Source organism: Anas platyrhynchos, chromosome 12 (genome assembly GCF_047663525.1).
Source record: "Anas platyrhynchos isolate ZD024472 breed Pekin duck chromosome 12, IASCAAS_PekinDuck_T2T, whole genome shotgun sequence".
Classification (NCBI taxonomy): Eukaryota; Metazoa; Chordata; class Aves; order Anseriformes; family Anatidae; genus Anas; species Anas platyrhynchos.
Window position 1 is genome coordinate 12,853,842 of NC_092598.1, and position 13,196 is coordinate 12,867,037.

General features: G+C 49.4%; 1 protein-coding gene across 1 annotated transcript in view; it reads right to left on the reverse strand.

The window, feature by feature from the left end:
* GLG1 (golgi glycoprotein 1) overlaps positions 1-13,196 on the reverse strand; it is a 64,842-nt gene that overhangs the window by 18,980 nt on the left and 32,666 nt on the right. Inside the window, exons 5-11 of the mRNA XM_072044039.1 lie at positions 11,648-11,851; positions 11,074-11,145; positions 9,245-9,428; positions 7,222-7,436; positions 3,581-3,702; positions 2,833-2,934; positions 744-897 (exon numbers count right to left, since the gene is read on the reverse strand). Coding sequence (XP_071900140.1) covers positions 744-897; positions 2,833-2,934; positions 3,581-3,702; positions 7,222-7,436; positions 9,245-9,428; positions 11,074-11,145; positions 11,648-11,851 — 1,053 coding nt within the window. The remainder of the gene's footprint in view (positions 1-743; positions 898-2,832; positions 2,935-3,580; positions 3,703-7,221; positions 7,437-9,244; positions 9,429-11,073; positions 11,146-11,647; positions 11,852-13,196) is intronic.

Genomic DNA, 13,196 nt, shown 5'->3' on the forward strand with positions numbered 1-13,196 from the left:
TTTTAAGCCAGCCCATTGTGTAACCCCAACTCCTGGGGGCCGTGTACAGTACAGTGCCACAAGAAACGGAACGGAGAACCCAGCTGCTTTCAAGGGAGTGTCTTGATAAAGGCACGAGAGGGCAGCAAACTTGAAAAGAGTAGCTCTGAACCCAACCAACGTGACGATGGCGGATCTCCAGACTGCAGGGCAGCAAGTCAGATCCCTACTGTCTTCTTTAAAGGCAGCATAAGCACATTTACCCGGCCAGTACGCTCCGAAGAATTGAAAGCGTGCTTTATATCAATAGGAAGAGTTTAACAGACTATAATCTGAAGTTGCACTCAATTCCAAACTTAATTAGAAACAGCTGAGGAAAGCTGGGCTTGGGAAGGCCTTTTAGCATAAAACCCATTGTGTAGCTATCTGCAAGGAATCACATTACACTTTGGAAAGAGGAGGGAGGACTGGCTGTGTCTGTGCAGACGTTCACAAGGAGCTGTCAGCACACAATTCCCCCTGGGGACAATTGGCCCATCTCAGTGTGATCGTTTTGCCTTAGCAGAACAGTAACACAGACCTTCAGGGCACGCTCGAGGAGGAGCTGGGCACTCGAACTAGCTCAAGAAATGCCCGTGGTAAAACTTCTTACCAGCTCCTGAGAGTTCTTGCAGTTGCAGCACAGCGAGTCCCACTTCCAGATGCAGGTTGCAACCAGCACATAGCACAAATCAAGCAGCAGAAGGCTGCAGGCCAGCACTTACCCTCCTTCCCTGCTCCTCGGTGCGGTAGGCATGCCTGTACAGGCAGGAGAACACCGCCCCTGGGGGCATCAGCTCGCTCGTCTCGTTCCAGCCGTGGGTATGGCACAGGCGGGAGGCGTCTCCCTGACACTTGCGGTACAGGACCGTGTCCAACCTGCAGACAGAGAAGTCACCACTAGCACTTCCATTCCTGGGGCACCTCACACGCTCCAACCTTCAGCCTTTTCTCATTCTGAAGTGCTTCTGAGGCAGAAAAATCCATCTCAAGTTTCCTACAGCACCACATCATCTAGCAGCAGCACCTAGCCAGCTGAACCACCTGGTGGCAAAATGCCTGCTACTCCGTTTGGGATCAACTCCGCAGTCTTCCAAAATTGCATCAAGATCTTTAATTACAGATCCAATCTTCAATGCTTCCCATTCTCTTCTACCTCATGTCAGCCAAACGCTGACATGTGAAAAAAGAAGTCATCTCCTTGATGTGCCACAGCAGCAGAGAAGTGGGTGCATGCCGTGTTCTGCTCGTACAGTATCTTACATTTACCTTGCACTGCTGCCATTTTGAAACGCCAGTTTCATACAAATCCGAGCTAGATTAATTATTGTCTGCTCCGGATCTGTGCTAACTGCAGGCTCAGCGTCCCTTACTTTTGCCTACAAGAAAACTGCAAGAGCAGATTTCTTAAGACAACGCCTACTTAGATTAAAACTAAGGCAGAGATTGCCAACTTTCCGGAATGGAAACCTGATTTCTACAATGCTTTAGAAGGTATCAAAGTATACCAGTGGACAAAATTATACTGACAGCAATAAAAGTAGAAAGAAAACCATGAAGATCTCTCTTCTGAACATCTACACTAGGCATCGAGTACAACAGTTTCAGGGCACAGTGGTTAAACAAGAAAGGCGAGCCAACGCTGCCCTGCCTGCAATATGAATTAAGATTATCTTTATTCCCAGCAAAATGCAAATACTCATTTTTTGCTTTCTTCCAATCAAAGTTTGACTCAAATAATATTTCCAGCCTCAGCTGGAAACATGGCAGAGGCAGGAAAACCAGTGATGAAGGGGAAAAACAGGAGGAGGAAAAAAATTAAGTATTCTTGTCTAGCTATGGACTATTCTTGTCTAGCAATTATCGAGATGACTAAACAAGCAGCCGCGAAGCCGTAGGTTCTGTGGTCCGTGAAGCTTCATGTGTTTTAGAAGCAGAAGATCACAGAGCATATCAGCTCTTAACTACCAGCAGCGCTGCCCACAGGTACCGCTGGGACTCAGATTTTCCTCATGTCTGATTTGAATGCCCTCTGCAGCAACTGCAGCCCACAGCTTCTGGCCTTGCACTCCCCTCAGGGTCACTGAGAATCATTGTTCCATCTCTTGCAGAACCCCCCCATTTGATGTACTCCATTTCTTTACCTCTCAACCCTCTTCAGAAGAAAAGCCAAACATTTATTTTTTTCCTCGTTGCTCATGTTTAACAAATTTATACCCCACTTGCAGTCATCTTAACCCACACAGGCACAGTGGGCTCTGCAGATATCTCAAAGCCCTGCTGTGTTTTGATGAAAAAGCTGGAAAAGTTGTGCTCCGAAGGGAATTGTGTCCACTCTGCAGGCTGTAATCACACCTAGACAGTTTCAAACAAGGCAGAAGCAGGAGCAGGAGACCTCCTACAACCACAGCTCTGTAACACTTGGTAGCTTGTTTTCCTAACTCGCCTTTTGTAGCACACAGCAGATAAATTGGCTGCCTCCTACACGTAAAGTGACCTTCACTGTGGCCAGAGAAACTTCTTTTAATGAAAGATGTGTTGAATTTCAGAGCTCAAACCCAAGGCACCTCCTAGGGTTGCACCATTTCTTTTAAGTGCCTAAAGGGTGATGCCCACTTAGGCTTTTTACTTTTCCTCACCAGTTTTTGCTTTTATTGATCTAGGCAGGTATTGATGCCCTACAGACCTGACACAATTAGAAGTTCGCTCTCATTTCAACAAGAACAAGCGATGCTGTTTGGAAGGGATTCCTAACGCATCCAAACACTAAACACAAGCAGCAAGCGAGGACACAGTTTGTTTTACAGTACTCACTTCCAGTCACGAGATATAAAATACTGGAGCTCCAGGAGCCTGTGCTCACAGTCCTCCACCATCTTTTCTGTATATAAGTGCTCCATCAGGCAAGACAGAATCCTGCAACCAGAAGAAAAGGAGTTAGGCAAGGGACATGATCACGCTGAGCTCCCTTGTAGCAGTCAGCGTTGCCAAATCAGTCTTCCCAACAAGCCATAGATAAGACACTCGAACCCTGTGAAGATGATCTTTCTCCTTCAAAAAGAGGACATCAAAAACAGCTACATACCACATTTACACCCTCACATTTCCCCTTTTTAGTTATCTCAGCAAAGCTGACACATAACAAACCTGTAAGGGGTATTTTAGAGAGAGCCTGGCTCAGGAGATGATACCCATCAGGCCCACGATGAAGGAGCCGTTTGGCCCTGCAGCACGGGTTTGCTTAACCAGCCTTTCAAGGCTTGCTGCCTCTCTTTGTGATATTGCTAAAGACTTACGTAGTAAGGGAAATTAGCACATCAAGCGTTACAAATGTAAGCCTGAGAAATCTACATCCCTCAGCAGCACAAACCAGCTCTGTTACGGTAACTCTAGGCCTGCTTACAGGGCAGGGAGTGAGGCAGAGCTTGGTTCACACCTCAAACCCTGCGGGAATGGCAAGGACTCATTCCTGGCCTGGATTTAGTATCTACACAGCTCAGCCACGCAGCCTCTGCGGGTGCCCAAGGTGACCGGGAGCCCGGTGTAACTGCGAGCCACCTACATGGGGTCCCCGGAGCGGATGTGCTTGCAGGCCGTCTGTATGACCGACTCGCAGGCCTCGTTCAGCGCGCGGTCGATGCGGTAATCTGCCCCGGGGTCAGTCTCCTGGATCAGCGTTTGGAGCTGGAAGAAAGAAATTGTGGACAGGGAAACTCAGTGTAACGCCCAAACCTTTCTTGTGCCTTGATGGCAGCCGCATCCTATAAAGCTGACACCAGGCATGCGAATTTGTCACATTTCCATGGCTATTACCTACTGCTCTAAGCTGAAACGCAAACCAGTGTTTAAAGTACAGCTGCCGAGCTACAAACAAAGCTGAAAACATTTCTGAATTGTCTAGAGAGGACACCAGACAAATACGGGATGAAATGTCACACCCCATGCAGCAGCGTCTCCGCAGGGATGCCCGCTCGAGCTTTTAGAAGCGCCAAGGGAACCACAATTAGACCTATAGTACAAAATTTATTAGCATATACACAGAAAAAGCAGGGTGCTGGTTTTCCTTCTCCTTATCTACTTAGTTCTGGGGGAGCAGGCAGCTTTCTCGGCCATCACCAGCCCCGAAACCACTTCACCTCCCAGAGATCGATGAGCCACAGGGTGAACCAGTATCACTGTTCTACAGGCAAATGTTTTCAGCCGACAAAATGAGAAAAAAAAAAAAAAGAAAGAGCTTGCTTGGAAGGCAGCTGCACATGGACATCCAATGGTTGTCCTGACACCTACCCAATGATCTTGCCACTGCCCAACCAGATCCAAAGCACAGCTGCAATTTTATCCTCCAGCTTCCACAGCCTGCACCTAAACGCCACCCAGCAAGCCTTCAGCCTGGAGAAAAGGAAAGCTGGCACTATTTATCCAGCGGGAAGCTTCTGACCAAGGCAGACCCCACAACAGCTGGGAGGTACACCAGGTTTTCTGCAGCTCAGTTCTGGCTCAAGGATGCAGGCAGCTCGGAAGAGCACTGCTGAGCAGGCACAGACTGTTGGCTCAAAAATTCTTGGGGTATTTTCAGAGCAAATGGATGCTGCACATAGGACACTGGTCCTGCTCCGTGTCAGAGAGATACGTAAAACGGGGTCAGGTGTGATACTGGAGCTCCTCCCTCGAGGGAGGATGGAAGAATAAAACCTCAAACCTGACGTTTTAAGGTTAAATTTAAGGTGAATAAACCGGCAGCGTTTCAGAGGTACCAGCTTGATTCCAAGCCTCCTGACCTTGCTGTGCTGCCTGGGGCATGACTGCAGGATGCCCAGTCCCGATTCCCACCCCAGTGGGAGATGCAAAGCTGGGAGCCAGTGCCCTGGCTGCAGGGAGGGGAATATTGGCCCCGCTAACAGGAGTGAGGGTTTTACAGGAGTTTCTCCCCTCCACAGCTAACCCTGGGTGCTAAAAGCAGCTGGATAAGCTTTGTAATCCACAACTTTCAACTGACTTGGAGCTAAATTCAGTTAATTATCGATTTATTAGCCATATTAGGAACTGAAAGCAGGGATATCTGCCCTTTTAGCCGGGATTACAGTCTTACATGCTCAAGGGACTGAACAGAAAAACCCACCAAGGCCAGAGCAACAGAAAAGCCACTTATTTTATTTTCAAAGCAAATCCGAGGTGTTAGCTCCCCCAAAGCAACACGGAGCTTGCTTTATGTGGCAGGATGTGCTCCAGTTCTACCTCCTTTGAGAGGATTTTTTTCCCCATCACAAAACGCAAGGGCCCACAGAAGCACGCCAACAGCACGCGTCTCCTCACTGAGGGCAAGGAACCTTTTATAAATCATCTGAGGGCTTGTAGTTGCTCTTGGCAGATGGGCAAATATCCTCCTTTGGTAATGCAAGACAAGCAGAACGATGCAGGTCAGTCGAAGAGAAAACAGGTCCAAGTTGGACGCTTCCCATCCCAATTTTGTCTGGCAAATAGCACGGGCAGGAGCCCGGCCATGCAGCACCTACAGCAGGGGACTGCAGGACAACCCCACTGCCCCGCGCTAGCCAAGGGACCAGGGCACTACCAGCAATACCTAATGACGTTAATTAGGCACCAGGACAAGGCTGGGACACTCCAAGTACAAAAAACAATGTCTTGAGACGGACCCAAAGCAGTTTTCTGACAACGTTCCCCTCCCTCCAAAGTTACCATAGGAAGTAAAAGCAAGGAGCTCGTTCCAACACAATAAATCCAAACGGAACAAAAGCAGTGACAGCAGACAGCCACACCAACCCCGCCAGCACCACTCACAAGCAAATCCACCAACAATTTGGCACCTCGGAAGTTGTAGGTAGCTCTACGACAGCACTGTGCCAGACCCCAGGTACCAGGACATTTTTATTTTTATCCTTGCAATCATCTATTTTCTTTTGCCCACAAAAATTAAATGGCATTTTGTAACATCGGCATTCAATTTGCTCACATTGCCTCTTGCAGAGGCCACAGCAGAGGTCATTCCACATCACGGGGAGCCGTTACCAAGCCCAGCTGCGGCACAAACATACTGCACAAAATCGCAGCAGCGGCTTCACGGGAAGGGAACCGAAAACAACCTCCGTCTAGATTTCCACAAGCATATTTTCCCCCAAAAGTCTGAAATCTCCTACCACTTTTGGGGGGGTTTCCTGCCTCAACTGAAGACCTACTCTGAGCACGCACTTCATCATTTAGAAGTTATTCCCAAGAACCAACTCCTGATAATTTGCAGGTACCCAAGGAGTGAGGCAGCAAGTTCAGGTTCACATTTAAAATTTCATCACAGAAACGTCCTATGCCTTAAAAAAATAGCAGATACTCATTTCTTTGACAACACACACAGCTAACATTTAGGATAGCATAAATGTTAACATTTTGGCCCCAGGCTTTAAACTACATTTCCAGTGGAAATGGACTATGGAGGCTCCATATATTGCGGGAGGTCAAGAGCATCCATCTCCCAAACTCCTACATCAGCAGGAGCACTCCTCAGCTGCTGTCTGCATTGGTGTCACTTTTCCAGGCTCATCTCACACACGTGGGCTGAAGGGTCACTAAAACCAGGATTAGGTATGAAAACATAACACCATGTTAAGCAGCACTAATGAGTTGGGAAAAGTATTAAATAATTGCTTTCAATTTTAAGAGACTACAGATGGGACACAACTGGGCCTAAACTAATTTTTTAAAAAGGCAAAAAAAGAATCAGCCCATTTTAAGAAGGTATTTTGGAGAAGAATGACCATTGGCTTCAGTGGCTGCAACCACAACGATGCGCACAGCACGCTGTCCCTGAAGTTCCACGTCCATCATTCAAGATCAAATAGCAAAAATAAAATAAAAAAAAAATACTGAGTGGGAAGTTTCTTTGAGAAGGTTTGGAGCATTTCCACCAACAGAGGCACAGGAGGGGAAGGAGAGGGAATGTTTTAAAACATAAGGTTTCCCTACAGCTTACATCCAGGACAGAATTCCACAACACGAGAAGTGCTGGAGATCAAATACAAAACCCAGAGCAACTCAGGTGGTATTTTTTGAGAAGGGAGCACTGCTGACGTGCTGCTAAATCCCAAAGTTACACTTCCTATCACGGTAACAGGTAACCGACAGGCAGGTCGCTGCCTGTGAGTGCTTTACCAGCCCCGCACCCCAGACCCAAGGTGAGGAAAGCCCCCTTACCGCCTGCTGGCAGTTGAGCCCGACGTTGCCCTTCTCCCCCCGCACCACCTTCATCAGGCAGTGCAGCGTGCGCCCTTTGCGGTGCAGGCCGGAGCAGTGGTGCTCGATCTCCCCCCGGCAGCTGAGGATGATCTCGGGGCTCAGGGAGAAGTCCTCCATCAGCATGCGCCGGTAGTCCAGCATTTCGCCCTGGCACTCGCTGCTCACTTGCCGACCTAAAACCAAGAGAAGGAGACGAGATTTAGTCCTGGTGCCCTTCTCGACCTGGATTCTTTGGGCTATCGTGGTGCTGGAAGGACGGGGACAGCACCCACACGATGAGCAAATCCTGATGGCAACCAGCATGCCACCAAGCATTGCTGTGGATCCTTTCATTTCACTGACCCTGCAAGATAATAGTTCTGTGGATAAAAAACAGTTCTGGGAAGATGAAGAGAATATTACGTTGGAACCCACAGTCCAGTAGCTGCTTTTGAAGAGCAGCTGAAAATGCTCAGTGCATCTGCAGCTCTGCTGCACGGGTTACCTGCCGCCTGTACACTCCAGTGTGTGCTTTTAACTCTGGGAATGGAAGTCACCTCTGGTAATTTACCAGCTTGGTACGTAACCAGGGGAGGAATCTGTCTGGACAGCATGGTAAATGCCTTCTCCAAGGAAAGGTTTTCTAGAGCAACAGCACATATGTGCTCAGGAAGCCAAAAAAAGTAGGACACATTACCAGGAGAACATACTGAGCGTCTAGCTAACCAACTGTGGTACAAAATTCACCTTTAAAAGTGCTTACACCCACTGTAAGCTCTTCTACAATCCCATCTAGATAGGTTGTTTGGGAATCAAGAGGAATGTGATGGCTTTTTTCTCCTCCCTAGCCTCCCACCACGCTCTGTTCACACGGCCACAGCTCCCCACTAACGGAGGCCCTACCCCACCGCAGCAGCTCCCAGGCATTTTTGGGCAAATACCTGGGAGTGTGAGGAACAACAAGTGTTCCTCCAGGGCTGTGCTTCATGCGTGAGCCACACCAAAGCCTGTTCTGTGGAAGCTGAAGTCAGGAACTGAACAGAAGTTTTCTGTAAACCAGCAAAACACCTGCCCTACTGCAGGGTGAGGAAGAAAACTCTTCTGCAAACAGCACACATCATTTCCACATCAATCGGGAAGGACGAGCTATTCAAACTCGTGAATGCAGGCTGCTTGCAGAGGTACAGCAGCCTTCCCCTCCTGTGCCAGAGGCACTGCAGCACGCAGCCATGCCGCTGAATCATAAACCACCAGCTGCACGCCAGGGGAAACACAAACAGTTCTCCAGTGCAGATGCAGAGGATTAAAACATGCCATTTTTACACATTATGGCAACTTCACGGAGAACCTTCAACATGGCCTCGCTGTATGGGGGGGGGCTATATAGCCTTTGGGACTGCCACTGGTGTTAAGTTAGTGTAAGCCGGAGATGTCTTAAGTGTATAAAGGATGTTCTCACACGTACCAGCCTTCTATGCAGCACAAACTAGGGAAGGGGTACAGAAATTAAGGCATTTACCCAACCTACATAACTGTAGAGGAAGAGACATTACTTACAAGAGGCACAGGATTAAGTGGAGGCATGGGACTGAGCCCTGTCTTTCCCCGAGTGGTGATAAACAAGATGCCTGTTGTGTTTTAAACTAGCACCACAGTTTATGCTTACTACAAAGGAGGGAAAAAAAAAGAGCTGTTTGAGTCCATAGTGAATAGAAGGATTTTCAATTACATATCAGTCCAAGTGGGATTTGCTATTTTGCATTTTAAACTTCTTGCCTAGGCAATAAAAGCCAGCGTCAGAGGTTTACTCAGCTATCCTCATCCTCAAAAACACCGCCAAGGAAAGCGTCGCAATGAGGAAACCTGCCTTTGGAACAGATGATGGGAGGTTACTTGGAGGAGGTGACCACAAATAGGTGCTGAAGCCGCTCGTTCAACGTCCAAGAGAAACTTTTAACATCAATACCCCACAAGTGGCATCTCTCGGGTCAGCTCCACTCACCTCTGTGCACAGCCGACTCCAGGCACATCAAGAGGTAGGACAGCCTGGCCTCCCGGGAGCGGGGAAGGTTCTCCACGTTGCAGCGGTACTTCTTCAGGTCACTCTTGCAGGACTTGGCCAGCGAGTAACTGACTTTGTAGTCCTGGGCAATCAGCTTCTGGCGTGTGGTCAGCGCGTCACGGCACTGCAGGGGACAGGGTAACTGGATTAGCCTCCACGTGGCACAGCAGAGAGCTGGATGCTGCCGCTTAGGCTTCAGGCTGGGTTTTTAAAAGACTAAAGCTCTAAAATTCACGCGGTTAAGCTGGACTGCAGTTAAATCTGGCTCTGCTCACAGGAGCTGGGTGGTTAACAACCCACACAGGTCGACAGGCTGAGGGTTTTAAAGGCTCTCTTTTCAAGGATCCCTTCTTCAAACTGCACATTCATCCCGCTGTCTGTGAAAGGCGCTGGCTGGGAGCATGACTCACGGCAGTAACTGAGATCAGGCGCTGACATTTATCCCAGCTCTGGTACATGCTCACCCCGTGCCCTCAAGCAGCAACTTTTCCCCGTCACATTTACACAGCAGCAGGCTCTGGGGATTCGTGCCATCAGACGACAGCCAGGAATTTCTTCCCATTTTCCCACAAGCGATGGGACTCACAAGGATGTGCTGTGCCCAGACCTGAGCCCAGGAGCTGCATGAACAACTCTTTAAGCCCTCACAACACCAACGACTTCGCCTGTCCCACCCTGGCAGCCACAAAAGCGAGAGCAGATTTTGTGCCCCTGCTGCTCAGCAAACTGGGCCCTCAGAGCACCCAGCCATCTGCTGCAGCTCTGCCTGACCTCTCGACACCCTATAGCCAGGCTTTACAAAGCCAGGCAGCTTAGGGTGGAAGAGACCCCGCAAAAACAGCCTCTCTACAACCCAAGAGGGGCTAAGCAAAAAGAGCAGCCCAGTTTGGTAACCTGTCTGTACAGAATGAAACCTTTCAAGCCCTCGGGGATTACTCCCTCAGCTTTGGATTTGTTAATTGGAAGTAAGCTTGCAGATGGCTAATGTCTTTAAAGCAAAGAGTCTGATCACCCCGGCCTCTGCACTGGGCTTCTTCAGCAGAGCTGCTCCGAAGAAGGCCTTACAGATTCCCATCGTGGTATCCCTTCAGTTGATGTAATTCCTTTTAATCCCCAAAATGCTGCTGCTGCAGAAATCACTGAAGGCACTGCTGCCTCCCTCAAACACCCACGCTGACACAGCTGCACACAAACTGCGTTCAGGACTGACTCTTCAGAACAACTTTGTTGGTGGTGTTGCGGAGCACATCCTCAGGATTAGCACAAGGAAAACTTCCCTAACTCAGCTGTGCCTCTTTCCCACGCACTTCCCTACTTTGTATCAGCCTCCTAAAGCCTTGAAAACAAAATAAAATAGACAGCTTCCCGTGCCAAGACATTTGGTCATTTTGTTTCTGACGTGCACGTTGTGAGAGCATTTACCAAGGCTTATACCCACCACGTGGCAGCTTCCACTTTCAGCACTTAAATCACAGCGCTCCCACTTCAGCTCCGAGCTTCCCTTCCCCAGTAACCCTCCCAAAAGCTTTGATTTCTTTAAATCCTTCAACTTTAAAGGCTGGAACTCGAACACAATTAATCCAAGCTATCAGCATGGAGCTGGGAACACAAGCGTATCAAAGCAAAGGCTCTGTTGGAGCGGCTGTTAGCGGACCACGGAGGTGATGGATTTTCCCCAGCACGGGAGAGGAACAACGGAGGAGCCTGGGCTGACGAAGGACCCGACGGTTTCTGCATTAAGGACGTGTCTCCCTGAGACAGACACCTACCTTCTCACTCATCGATTCCTCAAACTTGTGATTAAAGAGGCACTTGTAAACTCGGCCTTCCCCAGCCTGCGTCTGTGAAGCAGAACAGCAATATTTACCGTTACAGACGGGGCAGCTAATGCTTCACGGGCAGGCTAAACTACACCGCGAGGGATTTCTTTTATAACCTTGAAAGATGTTAAAGTTGATATTTTAAGTGACAGTGATGGCTTCAGTGCTATTTTTTTCTAAAATCTGATCGCATTCAACCCCCTTTTAGCACGCAGCCCGTCAGCAGACAAAAGCTAACTCTGACGGAGCACCACTCACCTCTGCTGCCTCCTCCCCATTTGAGAGGCTCCACTCCCCTGCTCACCCCCCGATGCCCGCTCAGCCCATTAACCCACTAAAAATAACGCCTGTTTGTTGGGCAAGTGAACTCAATACCAGATTTATTGCAAAATGACAGCTACAAGGTGCGGGTTTTCAGTGTTACATGATCTTGCTCAGGCTCCGCTCTACCATTTCACTCCCATTCCCAATGCATTCCTTTTTTTTTCTTTATTTTTAACGAAGGCTGGAGGAAACTACTCACATTTTCACAAAATCTCTCTCTGTCGTCCCGGCAGGCGAAGTAGAGGTGCCGGTCCAGGTGGAAGTCATCGGAGGAGAGCTCGGCTACCCGCAGAATGGCCTTCTTGCACTGATCGGACACCTGCACCCGGGGATCGGTCTCCTCCGCCTCCTTCACCAGGCCTTTCTCCAGGCACGCCACCACCTCCCCTTGCGAGTGGGCATCCTGCACGGAAAGAGCAAGAGGGAATCTGTAACCCAGGCATTTACACAGCCCAGTGACCCGTGACGCTGGATTAGCACCGCATAAATGAAGCAAGAAACAAACCACCTACACGCAGAGCTCAGAATTAATGACATTTCCATCCACAGAGGCAGCTGTCGGTGTCTGCCCTGTCCCCACACTTCATATATCTCCGTCCTGATGGTCACCGTGCCATTCCCCCTTGCTGGGCTCTGGGTTTGGTTCAGTGGGACTTAATGGGATTGCCAGCACCCGGAGCAGTTCACCAAGGCAGCCAAATTACCTCTCTGCCCACGCGGCTCTCTCTTGCCATGGCAACAGCAAGTGCCAGCATCATGCTAACAACATCCTGGGGGGAGAAAAAGCAGTGTTTCTCCAGTTTCTCCATGCCGAGGCAAGCCCTCGCGTTGGGGGGTGATCAGGAGCAACGCTAAAAGGGCCACAAGGGAACTTTGGCCAAACGCAGGGTTCTCAGAGTTAAGCCCTCCAAAAAAAAGGAATTAAAAAAGTCAAAGTGTTCAGTGGTAGGTGAAGTCTTGGACAAAAAAGCAGCTCTGGCCCAACACCGCACCCCAAGTCCTCTGTCCAGCAAGCCCGAGGGAGCCTGTAGAAAACGTGGGTCCACAACCAGAGTCCACAAAATAAACAGAGCCCACACTCTGTAACAGAGCAGGGAAGAGGCAGCACGGGGCTGATGAAGGCTCCTGGTCCTTTCCTACATTTTTTGTGTGTTTAGGAGGGGATCCACACCCCGCTAATACCCCCATGGGTCCGGTTCCTCAAAAAACACTTCTGGAATAGATCCCAAGGCTTCTGCACGTTTTTCCTGCAAAGACAACCTCCTGTACCTCCAGTTCCCAAATTCACACCGCCCTGCCATGAGAGGACATTGCCACAAAGCTCATGTCGGGCAGGCAGAGGGTACAACGAGGTCTGAATGTCTGCATAAAACCGAGCCACCGAAGCTGGCACCGCAGTGACTGCTCAGGGCCAGCCTTCCAGCTCACGCTGCCACGTCGGGGAGCACCAGCAAGGGACCCGCATCCTTAAAACGTGACCGTGACTACTCAAAGCCAAGCAACTCTCCCAAAATTTTGTTCTGCCATTCCTCCTCCTTCAATTCCCGTTTTAATTCTGCCCCGCTGGGAGCACAGGCGGAATCAGCCCGCTGAAGTCATGAACCAACACCCAGCTGCACCGTCAGGTTCAGAGGGCTAAAAGCAGTTCCCTTCCTAAAAAGCAGAAAACCCCAAAACCACACTCCCCAGCCCCCTCCGTTTGTTTGGTTTTTCCCTGCAGTGGGAGCTGGCAAACTGCTCACGCTGGC